The sequence below is a fragment of the Sceloporus undulatus genome, chromosome 3 (genome assembly GCF_019175285.1).
Source record: "Sceloporus undulatus isolate JIND9_A2432 ecotype Alabama chromosome 3, SceUnd_v1.1, whole genome shotgun sequence".
In the NCBI taxonomy this organism is placed as follows: domain Eukaryota; kingdom Metazoa; phylum Chordata; class Lepidosauria; order Squamata; family Phrynosomatidae; genus Sceloporus; species Sceloporus undulatus.
The window spans coordinates 114,310,057-114,326,980 of NC_056524.1; the positions used below are offsets into that span (position 1 = coordinate 114,310,057).

At 39.8% G+C, this 16,924-nt stretch overlaps 1 protein-coding gene across 1 annotated transcript in view; it reads left to right on the forward strand.

Annotated features, from left to right (window-relative positions):
• The window catches only part of STK24 (serine/threonine kinase 24), a 35,052-nt gene extending 31,159 nt beyond the window's left edge, over nucleotides 1–3,893 (forward strand). The window contains exon 11 of the mRNA XM_042459552.1: nucleotides 1,956–3,893. Within this exon, the coding sequence (XP_042315486.1) occupies nucleotides 1,956–1,992 (37 nt within the window). The 3' untranslated portion in view covers nucleotides 1,993–3,893. The remainder of the gene's footprint in view (nucleotides 1–1,955) is intronic.
• Nucleotides 3,894–16,924: the final 13,031 nt, after the last annotated feature.

The window sequence follows — 16,924 nt, forward strand, 5'->3', positions numbered from 1 at the left end:
TCCCCACTTTATCCTCACAGCAAACCTGTAAGATTGGTGAGATTGAGAGAGAGACTGGCCTCCAGTTGTCCTACAGCGAGTTTTATGGCTCAGTGGACACTTGAACCCAGATCTCCTAAGACTCACTGCAGCATTTTAACAACTACGCTGGCTTAGTACAGATAGCATCGTGTGATAAAATATATATTCACATGGGCTCAGTGTTTTGAAGGTTAGTTGAGTTCCTATATGCAAATATTTATCTTTCTGATTTAATGCTAGTAGAATTAAATAGAATCCATGCCACCCACTTCCTTACTGATGCCAGGGTAGTACATCTTCTAGGAGAGCCAGTGTGGCATAGTGGTTTGAGTGTTGGACTGCAACTCTGGAGACCAGGTTCAGTTCTCCACTCAGCCATGAACCCACTGGATAACCTTCGTCAAGTCACATGCTCTCAGCCTGAGGAAGGCAATGGCAATCCTCCTCTGAATAAATCGTGCCAAGAAACCCCGTGATAGGTTTGTCTTAGGGTTGCCATAAGTTAGAAATGACTTGAAGGCTCTCAACAACTACGAAAAATTAGGTAGAACCCATGCCACCCCCTTCCATCCTGATGCAAGGGTAGTACATCTTCTAGGAAGTAGAACTTCCCTTCTTTTTTTCAATAATGCAAAATATGGCTTAGACTCACATCTCTGTTATGTTTGTGACTTGTGTTAAGAGGCTTTAACTGTATTTAGGTCAAAATTAACAGTAATTTAAGATAATTATGAAATGGAAGTTTTGCTTTCAGTGAAGACAGCTGTGCACAAATGACAGGAAAACTGGTAACTGAAGTACAGTGGGCCCTCCTTATACGTGGTTTTGCCACCTGTGAATTTGAGCATCTGCAGATGGCAAGCCCGTATTGTCCCCAATGGCGGTGCTCACACAACTGCGTCACCATTGAGGACAATAGTCCTTTGTCCTTCCCTGCTCCCTCCAAGGCTTCTGCCCCAGCTTGACTGTGGGGGCGGAGTCTGCCACGCAGTCACCTGGGGCTGGGGCCAAGGCTTGATTTTTGGAGCCCCAAGCCTAGCATCCTTTGGGCTCCGAAACCGAAGCTTGGCTGCCTTGGAATCCTGTTGTCCAGAGGGAGCCAGGGCTGGGGCTTGGGCCTTGGAGCCCAGAGGCCAGGTCCCAGCTGACTGGGTGGCAGATGCTGTCCCCACAGCCAAGCTGGGTCAGAAGCTTTGGAGGAACAAGGGAAGGGAGGGGGGACCGGGGAAGGGAGGAAGGGGGTGAGGGACTTTTGTCCCATTGTCTCTAAGGGTGTTGTGGCCATGCTACTATTAAGGACAGTGGGACTTGAGCATCCATGGATTTTGGTATCCGCGGGGGTGGTGGTGTCCAGAACAGATCCCCTGCGGATACCAAGGACCCACTGTATGGTGAGCATTTCACATACCCTTCAGCTTATGAAGGGGCACCTGCCATCTTTCCATGTAAATGTGCATGTTAATGTGAATTCAGGTCACTTGTCAAATTATAGCAACCCCATGAATTTCATAGGGTTTTCTTAGGCAAGGAATACTCAGAGATGGTTTTGCCAGACCCTTCCTCTGAAATGTAGCCTACAGCACCTGGTTTGTTGGTGATTTACCATCCAAGTACTAACCAGAGCTGATCTTACTTAGCTTTCAAGATCTGATGGGATCTGGTGCCTTTAAGGTATTTACTGAGGACCTTGATACTGTGTATGTACCTTTACATAACTGTAGGGATATGATGTTTGGAAAAAAAAATCATATGACAGGATTACAGGAAGGCCTTGGAATCTATTAAGATGGCTGCTATCCAATTCTTTTAAAGCCTTTGTTTGAAGTACTTTATATAACAATACTGCTAAATCACAATAATGGAAACTTCTTTTCTTCCCACCTTTTGGTTGTGCTTGTTGTTTAAGAATCTCTTTTTTCCCTCCTTTCACACAGGTATTCAGTAGCTGGAGGAAGCACATCATCCCACTGAAGTATTTTTTCATGACATTTGCTTCTTCATTGGGAATCGTGTAGGCACCTACTTGACTGTTGGTCAGTGGGGTGATTTCAGTATATGGACAATCCTGAAGATGCAGCACGGGCATTGTTTTTCAGCTCTGTATAGTTTTTTTTTTAAACACACCGTAATGCACATATTCAAAGGAGGTATCTTTTTAAATTTCTGAGATGTATATTTAGGGTTGATTGCAGTTAGGAAACTAAAGCTATTGTGAAATCTCAGGTATCTTGCTTTAAGTCATTGACCTTCAGCTAATGGGCCCAGATCCAGAAGTGGGTTCTTTTCCAATCTAAAATGGTGTTGCCCCCATTTTATTTGTTTTAGGGTTGTATTTTGATTAAGATGAACTGTGGGAGGAGAAATTAAGTAGGTTCTGTATTTTGGGTTGAGATTTCAGATGGGTCTTGGGTCTCCAAAAGTCGAAGGCAACTGCTTTAAGTCGATAAATCTGTGAATTGGAAAATGTACTATTGGCTATGTGTACAGATTTGTATATAGTCACTTTTTTAACTGAAACTTGCTCAGTGTGCATATAAAAACCCTCTGTACAAATCGCCAAGTGCTTCTGTAGATGATACTAGTGAGGTAAATATTTTGGCAGATCATTGGCTTGCCTTTGATATATGAAAATTTTGAATTGTATGACAACTGGTTTGATCTGGCCTTGTATTTATAGGCCAGATAATTAAAACCGTGCTATAAAATTCTTGTTTGTACCTCAGAGGCAGAACTTTCTCTTTTTTTGTTACACAAGGGTGTTCTTTGTTGTTGATCTAGAGATGGGTCTTTAATCATGGTACGACTTTATTTTAGTTTACTGCATCATTTTGAAGTTCTCTATTTTTTGTTTTCCATAGTGGTTTTTATATCTGTTTAAAATTGTGCCAATCTGATGTCTGAATTCACTTTTAATAGTTTTATTTGAGACTGTTTTGTAAAACCTGAAACTCACATTATGACTAAATTTGAAAACAAAAAGGTTTAAATAATTCCTAGAAGTCTTGGCTGAATAATGACTATTTTGTAAGATGCTGGTATTAAAAATGATCAAAAAGATATACAGCTATTATGTACATGAAAATGTTTAGTCACAATCACTGTGATAATTTGGTGTCTGATTTATGGTTGAAACAAATTACATATAATTCCTTCTAGACTTAAACTAGAAATTCTGACTGTCATGCTTTTATTCAACTACTTCAACTTAGTCTGGAGAACTTACTCTTTTGAGCCAAAAAACTGATAGTCCAACCAGGAATGAGAATGTTACGATGTTCTCTTGATGTGGAATTACACTTATTGTGTTTGTAGGATCTGTAGCATCTTCTCCTTAGACTGAGGGAGGTAGAAGTTACCCTACCTTGTATGTGAGTGGCAGACAGAGTTGATTTATTGGTTGATAGTACCTATTATCTTCTCCCCAAGCCCTTTTAAAATGGTCCAGCCACCTGTTTAGGCAGATAATTGTGCAAGTGCCTAAGGGGGGGGAATACTGTAGTAAAGTTTAGTAGCCTCCTTGAAGCATATGGATGGGGTAGTGATATGGAAGAGAAAGGTTCTTGTCCCCTGGCTTTGTGTGTGCCTGCCCATTTCCCCCTCTTCTTTTTAGGTATGTCTGCACACAACCTAAGACTTTACAGATGCCAAGAAGGTCTTGTTAGGTAGCCTACAGCCTTTAAGAATAATGTTAACAATTCACTTTGCTAGGAGCATTGCTTTGAGAATTGCTAAATGGGAGGCAGAAAACTCAATTTTGAGAATTTGGCCATTGTACAAGAACATCATTTGCTCTACAACAACATTTAGAATTTATATCTTTGTGCTTTTTACATAATTGGATAAACCTGAAATATGTTCTTATACAAAAGATATTGCTTAGTTGGAAATAGATTAAAAGGTGACTTCAGCCAATTTGTAGCCTGGCCCTAGGTATGATTAATCAAACCTCAAATTGAATTCAGGTAACCATGACTGTACAGTATCTACACTCCAGTTATAACATGCTACAGATCCCTGGGATTTGTGGCCGAGTACTTAGAATTTTCTGTTCAGGAGCACCTCCCTGTATAGGATTATAGGACATTAATGCATTGTTTAGTTTGAACTAGGGAATATATGGTATATGTAGATTTCTGAAATTAAAGTTGACATTCCCTCTTAGGGTGTAACCACATTGCAGTCTGACACCATTTTAACTTCCACAGCTCTGTCCTACAGAATCCTGGGATTTTTTGTAGAATCCTACAGAAAAGTAGTTTGATATGGAGCATGGTCTGTGAGAGAGCGCTGATGCCTCACCAAACTACAGATTCCAGGATGGAGTCATGGCATGTAGGATAGAGTCATGACAATTAAAGTGGTGTCAAACTGCTTTAATTCTGCAGTGTGGGTACCCTCTTAGTTGTGACCAAATCATACATCTTTATTCCACTTTTAAATTCATAAGATTTTTTAAACTTTGCCTGTTAAAATGACTATCATCCTTCAAGCATCACATTGGAACTGGCCTCTTCTAAGCAACTGCAACATTTGAAGTCTACGCTCTTGAGGTCATTCTATGTGCATAGTGTAGAAAACTTTCTCTCCCTTGGCTAAGATAAGGTTTCTGCCTTTAAATAGTTTTGCTAGAGAGCACAAAGGATTCCCATGCAGGTGTTAAGGAATTTATCTTTTTTCCAAAACTGAATGAAGGTGCTAAGCAAGCTGTAAAAGTAAATCGAGTCTTTTAAACAAGAAAGGCTTACTGTCTGTTTCTCTGTGTTAAGTCATATGCCATGTGTTTAGTAAGGATTTTTTTCCTTTGCAGTTACACTCTTGTAATTGAGCTAGAAGGTAGTTGGCCATTGTGTTGGCACGCAGAAATAGTGAAGGTTGCTCCTGTCTTCTCCCCAGGTAATTTAGGTGCCATGGATTTCCGGTTTCCATTAGTTCATTCCCTTGGGAGTGGCACTTGGTTTTGTTTTGTTCTTGACCTTCATGTAGCATTTTGTATTTTTGATACCATGCAGCACTGATACTTTTGTAGCCAATTTAGAACCAGTTCAAAGGTTTGTGCCCCCAGTAATACCCTACAGTGGGATTGTGTACCTGTGTCTGCATATAAGAGGTAGTGAGTGTGTTGGCTTATACATTATAGGTGGATGCTTCATTAACTTGGCTTCTTCTTCTCTCCACCTATTTTGAAGATGAAGAATCACTGCAGTGAATTTGGTGCGTGAGATTCCAAGACCTATTCCTTCACCTTGCCCTCTATGCTCCCACGCTTTGCCATGTGTAGGCTGAACTGGTCCTTTCCTTTTCTTGATATATATGCTATTGGAGTTGTAGATGTACAAATAAAGTGGCAAAAGCGACAACACCCTGTCATTTAAAACCTTGGCATTCAAAAACCAACAGATTTATTTTCACGCAAGTTTTTCTTGAGCCAAAATTTGGCAGTAGTTAGCACACACATATGCATAAGAAAAGAGAATAGGTGGGCTGAAGGACTGTGAAAGGCAAGAGGCAGCTGTAGGTCTGCAGAGTAAATGCAATGGTTTAGAATAGGATTCCCTAATCTGGCACCTTCCAGATTGATCACCCAATTGTCTCCAGAAGCTTGGCCATGTTGGCTGAGGTGATAGGAGTTTGAAAATCCAGAATATCCAGAGGGGGCCAAATTCAGTAAAGATAGACTTAACAGGCATTTGGATTCAGCAGACCTGCTTTTGTTTTATTTCATGACCTTTTGGTCCACTTACTAGTTTTTTCTTCAGTGCCCTTACAGGTGTATACACACACGCATGCACATGCGCACTCTTCTCAATAACACTTTGTGCGTCTTTTAAGCGCCTTAGTCCAGTGATGTCAGGTGGGAGTGATTTTGAAGACAGAAATGTATCCACTTTTTAAAACGTGCTATTTCATAACATTAATTAGCAACATAATAAATGCCTACTGTATTTGGCCAGTTTCAGAGATAGAATTAATATACTTCAGTTGATTATTTCCAGGCGATGGGCAGGTGCGTAATAGCTCTCTGGGTGTGCTAAAATTAGCATGTAGTGCCTTTGTGCTCACCTAAAATTCAAACAGTTTAAAAAAATGGATGGTATTAAGTTATGTTGTGCATTTCTTGCTGGGCCGTTTGTAAACTAACTAAACGTTTGGAGTTGTTTGAATATAACATTTAAACTACCTTAGAGTTGGTTTACTCATTCCCCCTACCTTCAAATGGTTAAGATCCTGGATTTGAGAGGTGTCTCCTAATGCAGCCTTCCCATGGCAGAACAGCCCCTGTTCTCCCCCCGCAACATGGCCATTTCTGTGTGGACAGAGAATGGTGTGGATTAGCAGGCATGCATCCAGCCATTTTCTTGTAGCTGGACACAGAATAACAGGCATTTGAGCAGATTTTCTGGGGTCCTTGGAAGGTCCCAGTCTCACAGCTAGGGTTGCCATAGCGCCGGACCTCAAAACCGGGGAAAATGTAGGACAAAATTTTCAAATGTAGGACACACAAAAATGTGTCTTACATTTGAAAATTCTGTCCTACATTTCCCCTGGCGATCGCGGCGGGGAGCGGAGGCCAAGCGGCGAGGGAAAGCCTCCACTTAAGGAGGCTTTCACTCCCCGCCTGGGCCCCGGGCCTCACCGCGATCGGAGGCCAGGATCGGGACCAGGAAGGAGGGAGCAGGGAGGCGGGGAGGTTGGCGCGGCTGCGCCCAAGAGGCGACGTCTCCCTGCAGCCTCCTCCGCCCCAGGCCTTGCTGCCCTCCTTTTCCTCCGTGCGGCCATGCGCGGGGGAGGAGGAAGAGGGCAGCAAGGCCCCAGGGTTGCCTTGCAACCTTGCTGCAACCGGGCTTTTCCTGGTTTTTGGCTGCACCCGTGCCGTGACTGGGCAGGTGCAGCCAAAACCGGGAAAAACCCGGTTGCAACCGGGTTATGGCAAGCCTACTCACAGCCAGCTACAGAAAAATGGGTGAGCACATCCCTGTTAATCCCCTTGCTCTCTGATGACACAGAAATGGCTATATTGTTCGGGGTTGTGTTTCTTACAAAGTGGGCTTTGAGAGGCTTCTAGCTGTGTGGTTGGAACAGAATTCAGACCTCTGCAACAACTAAAAAAGAGTGAGTTGGGATGGCATTAGTCTGACTTATGCCATTGCAATTCACTAACAGGATGTTGGCTAAATTTTTCAGTTCAGATACTTTAGATATTGGAAATTTTGAGGGAAAACTTATATAGCACATGAAACTAAGATGGCATATTCTAAACATAGAAAAGCTAGAGTGAATTATGGTCAGTTTATGGTGCCAGAGGTTTGCTAGAAAATTTTGCAGAAAAACTATGTCACCAAAAACTTATGCCATGATAAATGAAAATTCTGTGGGACTGTTTTCAGTAGTTAAGAATCTGTTACTGTAAAATAGTACTGTAATGGGGTGTTCTCATAAGCAAAGGTATCATAAACAAATGCAAAAGTCTTTGGATAAAAGATGTATTTTTATATTTGTCCTCAGGCAGAAGGTAGCCCTCAGTGTATCCATCTACATGTCTGTCATCTAGTATCTCATACTAAGGATATAGTGCATATACAAAGCAAACCCCCATTTGTGGAATTTGCAGGAGATGGATAAAATAACATTGGGTTGCTGCCCTTCTCGTTTGGGTTCTTTTTATTGCTAATTAAAGCTAAGAGTTTATTGCTGGATGAGACCGAAGGTTCATTTGGTTCAGCACTTTGCTGTTAGCAGTGGCTAGCCAGTTGCCTTTAGGAAATGTGCACATAGTGTTCTGGGAACAAATAGCCTCTCCTCCTAATCCCAGTTCTGGTTAAATGGAGCATATTTTCTCAATATATGGAGGTCCCAACTTTAGCTATCATGAGAACTACCTTATGAAAGACCAGTCCTTGTTCTCAAGCTCTGTTTATTTCCCCCCCCTGCAATACTGCTATTTATCAACCTGTATGAAATCTGCTTATGTCACACATCAAGCTATTCTCAATTCCTTGTACCTTACCTCTCACAAAAATAAAGAAATACAACAATTTTGATGTGTGTTCAGTGGAAGTATTTTACAGGAAAACAGATTTTCAAATTTAACAGACCATGGAAAGGAAGGGAAAGTGGTGGTACACTTAGACCTCACAGGAAGAGTATTTTATTGAAAATCTCTCTTTCATATATATATATAGGGCCTTGGTGTGGGTATGCACAGGCTGTCATTGGGGAAAATGGGGTAGGACCATCCGCAGATGCTCTAATCCACAGATGGCAAGCCCATGAAAGAGAAGAGCCAACTGTATGATTCCCTTGAATTGCGTTGGCTTTCTTAGCTGTCACATCATATTGCTGACTCACGTTCAATATGTTGTCCACTAAGACTCTTAGACCCCTCCTATATCTGTGCCACCCATCCTAGATCTGTGCATTTCATTTTTATTGCCCAAGTGCAATAGCCTACATTTCTCCCTGTTGAAATTCATTTTATTAATTCTGGACCAGCTTTCTAGTCCATTAAGGCCATTGAATTCTAATCCTGTCCTCTGGGGTGTTAGTTACCCCTTCTAATTTGGTGCATGTGCAACAGTTCTGCAAACTCTCATCTTAAGCGATGCAAATTTATTTTTAAAACAGGAAAAATGCAATTTTGTTTGTATTACCTTAAAATTTTGGCACGTTTAAAGATGTAGAGCTATTCTGTTCACTTTTCAATAAAGTAATGTTGAAAGCATTTGTACACACTGTAGAAAGGGCAGATCCTCTGTGACTGATAAATCAATTGCCATAGCAATGCAATAGTGGTTAAGAAAGAGCCTTATTCTGTTTACATAATATTTAATAGCTACAGTTTTTCCCCCTAAATTACTTGTAAATGTGGATGAACTTGTGGTGTATATAACAAAATCACAAGAAATATATTTCAGCTATCAAAAAGATTCTCATTTCAGTCATATTCACTTTATAATATTGTCATTTGCCTGGGCTCACCTTGGTTCAAACACAGGGCCTTGTAAATGTGTGCTTTCAAATTTAAACACACAAAATGTGAATTGATTTGTTCCACCACTGGTAATCAAAATACAGAAAAAACACTGTATATTGTGGCTACACATAAAGAAACAGGGGGAAAAACCCCAATTCTTTAAAACAGATGCCTTAAAGTTTGCACCTGTCCTCCCTGAAACACAAGCAACAATTCTTGTACTACTTAGTTGTTAATATTTTGACAAAACAGTAATCAAAGCTTTTCAAATCTTCAACTTTCACAGGACATCAGTGCCCAATATTGCACAGAGTAATTGTGTAAACTGTTCACCTTGAAAGTTAGTAGGATGTATATTTTTCATTAAGAATGAATCAAGGAAACGGCTGGACTTCCAATGATGAGACGAAATAAGGAAGCTACACATTCAGTTGGCATTTTTAATTTCTAGAAACAAAATGTGTAGAAACATTGGGAATAAAGTATGAAAGGTAACTTCCTTGATTTTAGGCTGTTCCTTATATTGAAGGCTGTTAATACAATACAGAGGAAGTACATTTTTTAAAAAATCAGTGTAGCTATCATTTTGAGGGTCTGTCTCATACAGAAAAGGCATTTTGTTTTCCAGGGAAATACCAAATATGAAGTTACTACAAAAATGGTACTGTATTTCTGGTGCAAATCTTGGGGCAAGGAAATGTCTTTTGGCATTTGGCACTCGGAGGACAATAGTTTAATACTGGCACAAGCTAAAAAACCACACCAAAGGACAATTACAAGACATGAAACCGTCACTTGGCCGATAACAGTAAACAATCCTGCTCAGGCAAAATTACAAAAAGCTGTCCCAAAACAATTGTTTAAAAACAAAGTTAAGTTTTACTAAACTTTAAAAGGGACAAAATAAATTTAAATGTCCTATAGAAAAGCAGCAACTGCTGGAATGAAAATTTGGAGTTCAGTCATCAATAAACATGTGATTCTTCATGACTTAAAACACGGATTCGTGAGGCAGGGCTCGTGGCACTTCGGATCACTTCCATCCACCTGTGCGACAGAAAGAGAAATAAAAGTGAGTATTTAGACTAACCTGTGATGGCCCTTGGTAAAGGCAGGCTCTGGGTGCCAGAGCTGCTGAATTTCCCTGAACTCATTAACTACTAATATGTAGGGAGCAACCCATGAGTTCAGGGATGGAGGGATGTACTTCAGTGTCAGACATACTGCCTCACTCCATCTATAGATACAGTATCCACATTGGTGTGGTTGTGGAGAAAAAGCCTAGATGTGACCAGATGCCTTGTTGGCAGCCAACTACTATGGCTCAAAGTGCTCCTTTCAGATGTATAATGTGTGAAGGGTCTTATCTGGCTCTTATGTTTTGAACTAAGACAAGTCAGGAATTCCAAGGAGCTTGTCTTACAGAGGAGCACTATAGCAGTCAGGGAAGCCATTGGAGGTTCTGGGGGCATGAAGGACACAGTGGGTCTTTATATGATAACCTTTGTTACCTTCAAACCAAGAAATTCCAATAATTAAAATCTGGTCAAAAGAATTCATGTTGACTCTTTAAGCAATATAATTACTTTTATTACATCATGTAATATGTGGTGATACAGTACTTGTATTACAGCTTGTACAGTGGACCTTTCGGGTTTGGTTCCAGGATGCCCCGTGGATAACAAAATCCGTAGATGTTCAAGTCCCATTAAATACAATGGATAGTAAAATGGTATCTCTTATATAAAATAGCAAAATCAAGGTTTGTTTTTTGGAATTTTTTCCCTTTTAATATTTTGAAGCCACGGATGCTTAAAACCATGGACAAAGAATCCGTGGATACGGAGGGTTAGCTGTACTTTATAATACAGAGCAATGGCTATTCTGGCTGGTGGGCTAGTAGTCCAAAAATATACTTTTCCAAGTCCTGCATTTGAATAATTCCTTTTAACCACATTTCTGCCCACTATCCTAGAATATATAACAGAAAACAGACATACCTTTCAAACGTATATTCACTCTCTGCCCTAAAGTAGTACACATGGGATTTGAAGTGTAGTTTGAAGACATAGTCTTTATGAATGTTCTCAGATTCAGAAGGAATGGTAAGAGAATAACCAAGCAGAGGCAGGCTGGCTAAAGGATGATTGTCCTACAAACGAAAGATGAACATAGCCATGAGAAAAGCAGCAGTAACACTTCATGCAATGGTCTCTTTGCTCCACCAGTCAACCAACCTGCCTACACATGGACTTAAACCAAAAGGTGTTCTTCACCCTACAACCAAGAAGGTTGAAGTCCTGCAGAAGGTTGTGTGATCAGCATCATGTGGATAGATTTCAGAGAGCTCCTCGGGGCTTAAGAGTCCAAACCACTTGTTGCTCTAGGGAGGGCCTAAGTGGCTGCTGGGGAAACAGTGGATCTGGATGCCACTTGAAGGACCTCTTCTTCTATACCAAATTGGCACTGTCTGGGGTATCTTCCAATGGCCATTCAAAGCTCCAATCAGCCATGGGATGGGGCCCAGATGTTTCCTTCTCCCAGCTCCTATTTAACTTAACAGCAGCTCAACTTTCATAGAAGCATCTGTAAGAAAACAGGAGCTCAGGCTGGAAACATGTTATGGATTTATGCTGGTGTAAATGTTGTCATGCAAGCAGACTGACTTCCCCAGAGGTTGCACAAGGGTGGCATCTTATTTAGGGTTGTGCAAACACTGTGATACCAATATACGCTAGAGGTTCGGAAAGAATGAGCTTTAGTGATGGTGTGGAGTTGGAGTGACTGCTATGTAATGGGAAAGCACATGGCCATACTGTTTAAATGACTGTGTGACAGCACAATCTTGTACTGTGTGGCTTTGCTTGTGTAATTTGCTTGCTGTGCAATTGGAGAGCAGAATGCTGGACACTGGAATGCTGTGCTAGGTAAGACCAGTGTCTATATAGCCCAATATGGTTATCTCTGACTAGTAGAAATGGCTTTCCAGATTTTAAGGCAGGATTCTTTTCTAGCCTGAACTGGATATCCCTGTTGTTCTGTCTTCCATCCCAGTACTAACCAGGTCATATGCTGCTTAGCTGTCAAGACTAAAACAAGTTTAGGTGTGTTCTGGGTAGTATGGTAGTAGGAATCAGAGTGCTGATATGATTATGTGTGTGCATGTACCAAGAATGTGCTCTGTCATGTTGGACATGTTGCTGACCTTCAGTAGTCTGCCACACTTGTAATAAAGCCCCTATGCAAGAAGAAATCATGTGGTGCAACTGGACAGAAATAATCAAGACTTCATTGCTAACTTTCCTCTCATCCCACTCCACTGATTAGTTTTGGGTGTCTGCTAATTTCCTCTGTTTCCTATACAGCCAATGTTCTAAGATAGTGTTAACCTGGAGTCGAAATAACCAGTGAGCCTTTCCTCTTAGGATTTTTTCCCCTCTTAATGAACCAGAAAATGGGGAGGGGCTGATTCAGTTTTTTAAAACAGGATTCCAACCTGCTATTAAATGGAGATTCAGATTGCAGACTGTTTTTTCATCAACCTCTGAAACAAGAGCTGGACTAGGGATATTAAACACATGTTTTCCACTTAAATACAGCAGTGATTATGAATACTGAGGCATTTAGAGTTCCCCAAATACTGATCAATGTCTTTGGAACAAGCAACAGAATTTATTGTTAATATTTTTCTTTCCAAGAGGTTAAAGTAGTGAGCAATGGTCTCAGCTCCCTACTATCCTAATATTTGGATACAGAGCTAGTCTTTCCAGAGAAGATGCTGTCCTGGTTCATTTGCTTCAGGAGGACTTTTGATTATTTTGCTGTAGCTGTTCCTGGAAGAAAAAATAATGTTCAAATAATCCTAAACTGGAGTCAGGTGTCTACACAATTTGCATGGAGAACCGAAGTACCATAAATAGTAGCCGCTCTCAGGCTGTAGTTGCAGAATGGAGATGTAGTCCAAAAAGCACATTTTCATCTCTTTTTGCTTACAAGAATTGTTCTCCAAATCTGTTGCTGCATCTATGGAGACCAAAATTCACGTGCTTCCATGTTCCCCCCAATGCATCCTTGCAGACAATGAAGATGGGTTGTTGAAAGACACTCTTTTCCACAAGAGACCAGTTAGAACACAGATTTTTCTCCTGACTCCAGAAAATCATTTACCTGGTGGGATTTGTAGAAAAACATGCAGAAGTTGGTGAACACCACCCAGAGCTTCTGCCATCCATTGCTGTTTTTAAACTTTCTCAAGAGGTTTCCAGAGAGTTGGTTCTGAAAAAGTGAAAGAAATTGTGCAACAAACTAAATAAAACAGGTTCATGGAGAGCAGGCAAGTCTCATATAAAAATCCATTTTTCTGCTCTAACTGGGTGAGTTTTCTCCTACTGGAAATTTTAATATGGATCTATCAATTTTAGAATTCTGTACTGCTTTTTATATGAGGCTTGTTGTAAACAGATTCTGTTAGAGAAGACATGATTTGCTGTTACTTCAGAAATGTTTACATTTGGGATAAAGAAGGGTGGGAAGGGAGAGTAACAACTTTAAATTATCCTAAACTGGAGTCAGGGGTCCACACCATGATTTTAATCTTTTACACCTTTGTAGCTATTTAAAATATAGGAGATAATGGAAGAGCTTCTTTCAGTCAATGGAGAGAGCCAAGCATAATATGATGGATTTAGATTTAACCACCCTTAAGACGACCTACTGAAAAGTCAGTAATGATTTTAGTGGGTTTACTTTAAGGATGACAAAATGTGGCCCAATTTAAAATGACCTTAGACCCTCTTTCTATACAAATGTCAAATTTATTTGAAAGTTGCAAAAGGGGAGTTAGCCACTCTGCATGGACACATAATGTATACTGATGTACACTGATGTGTGCTGTGCAGTGTGCAATGATGTGCTTTGCAATTCTAAGAAGATGATATAGCATAAACAAAATGTAACTCCATGAGTATGAAGTTACATTATGTCTCCATAATACACTGCACCCAAACAATTGTCTGCTTCATGGGAATGACCAGGATTGCAGAATCACCTGGTTACATCCATAGCCAGATATGAAATGATTACAGTAGCACAGAGTCCTCTGAAGGAGACTTGAGGTCATCATCTTGCACCTGGCTTCATGGAAACACCTAAACACTTCTGTAATTCTAGATGAAATAGTATGGCCCTGTCCGGGGAGAGGGGACATTCAGTGGCTTTTCACTAAGTCTTGGGGGGGTGTCCTTTTGGAGCTGCAGTGGAAGTAAATCTACAGCACTATATAAATAATAATAACAACAACAATAACAATAATAACACCAACCTTAGCGCCAAAAAAAGACTTATGCATGTATATGTCCCTAACAGGATGCCTGACAAAGTGTGTCCATACTAGGGGAAAATGACGCATACTACTCCTTTTTAATTTTCTAATTCCTAGTTTGGTTACCTCATTACTCTGGGGAATATCATAAAAGGACAGGCTTTGCATTTGGTACCAGCAGGCATAGGAAATGGAAATTGACTGCTGATCACTGATCAGGCTGGTAGGTAAGGAAAGACAGTCACTGACAGCAAGAGGATCTTCTACTATAACAGAGAGAAGGAGAGAGGCAAGGAGGGAGGTAGACACAGAGAGAAAGCATAAACAATAACACTGATGTGACTTTACCCAAAGAACTAGGAAAATATTACTACAAATTGCCTGCCTTGGGGGCAGCTGTAGAACAGAAGACAGATGTGTAAAGTAGTGGATCTGCTTCTAGGTTGCTTAAGAGTCCATTTAGATCATTTAAAGTCATGTAGAGATGGCTAGGAAAAAGCTTGCTTTAAAAATGAGCACTTTTTCTTTTACTGCCTTACTCATAAGTAAGCCTCACAGAGTGGAGTAGGAATTACAACCAGTAAGTATTTATGTAATGTTGCAACATAAAAAGAGCCCAATTTATTAGAAGATGTAGTTGATAAGCTTACTGAATCAATAAACCTGCTCTGTAGGTAAGATATAAATCTTCAAAAGGCTCTTAAAAGCCCAATTACACAATGTAAGTAAAGCAACCTAGAGGCATTTTATTGAAAGAGTGTCTGCAGCTACCTTGAAGAAGCTACACCAATTTACAGTTTACTTGATGTTCCATGTTATCATTTCTTCTAGAGCCAATTTTGTTGAACAATGATTTGCTTTATAAGGATTATTTGTTTGTTTTGTTTTTATCTACTTTCATGCATTTAAAAAAAATAGAGTAGGGCTATATACAGGGCCATGATTTTAATCTGTTCAAAACAGTCTTAAAGCATGATGATACCAATTGAAGTCCCATATGAACACTCCAGTTAGCAGCTATTAAAATGAAATGATGTTGCACGTATTTCTGCATTTCAGTAAGCTGAGGCTGGAACATTTTGGATTGAAAACCTCACTGGCTGCATTAAATTGATTTAGCTCTAATCAAATGTATTATTAAAGCTACAGAGATATGTTTCCTATGATAGACAAAATGCAAGAGAGGAAGAATGAAGCCAAAAAGATATGAGATTATAACTCCAAAGAAAAACAAAACAAACCCTAAATGAAAACAAAGTTGCATTAAAATGCAGATTCCAAACTGCAGCAACCAAAATTAGAGTCAATTTCCTTTCAGAGTATACGAGTAAAATACTGCCAACAAGACACCCATACTCTATCATTCTTTGGAAAGTATGTGAAATTGTGTGTGAAAACTGCCACACAGTGTTTCAGTAGCTAAGTAAATTGTTTGTGAAAACTGGGCCTTGTTGCATATCTTATTTTGAACTGATTCAGTTCCTAAAAATCCATGGAAGGACCATGACAGATTATTGCTTTTTAATATACAGGGAAGCAGAAAGGAAATTGTTCCCAAGAATCGCTCTTTCTGGGGCTGCAGTCCAGGTGATTGTTCTGATGCAAATACCTCCACAGCGATGCTAAAGTCGACCATGGAAACGCTGGTATTTCTGTGCCAGCAGACGTGTACTGTGGTGTTGCCACGGTGAGGTGTTTGACGTTCAAGGGAGTTGCGGGATGCATTGAGATCATCTTCTGACTCCTGGTCTATGGTGGGTTCCTCAGGGGACTCTATAAAATGCAGGGGAAAAGCCATCTCTGTTCCTGACTTGTATAAAACACCAACTAAGAAAACAAGAAGAAAAAGACTCTGCCCTCGTAAAGCTTACATCGCAATCTTGTGAGGAAATTTGTGGAAGTGTTTAGACGTTTGGAATTGGATGGGAGCATGAGGAGCAATGGAATACAGCTGAATTTTCTGGGGAAGTATCCCATATTCCAAACAAGAAATAAAGTATGCCACCATCCAGCACAGAATTCAGTGAATTGCTTTCTTTGTAGCTTTGTGTCTTTTCTTTTTTTTATTTATTGATGTTATTGATAAAAACAATACATCACAATATAGTCCAATCATACATAAACACATAAATCACACAGAGAAACATTAACCCCCATACATAGATAAACATCCAAATAATATCATCCAAACAAACAAAATAACGACTTCTTGAACTTTATTATGGCCTCTTTTCCTCTATATTACATATGTCCTAATGTCACTTATAATATAATTTCCCTTTATCCCTGCTATCTAACAACTTTTACTAAAATGGATTCCTTATATCTTCACATAATAATCCTCATAATAGATCTCTATGCTATGTGTTAAAGGGTATCTCGTTCATAATAATCAGTATATTCTGGAACAGAAACATTAACTTCGGTAAAATGCTCATTTTAATGATAGAGATCTTTCCTAACCACAAAAGTTGTAATTTATTTCACTTTACAATTTCAGTTTTTTAATCTCCTGCCATGCTTTGATATAGTTAATTATAGTTTTTAAATAGATCTATATTTTTTAGTTGTTACTGTTATTACCAAATACTTAATTGATTTAGCAATTTTTA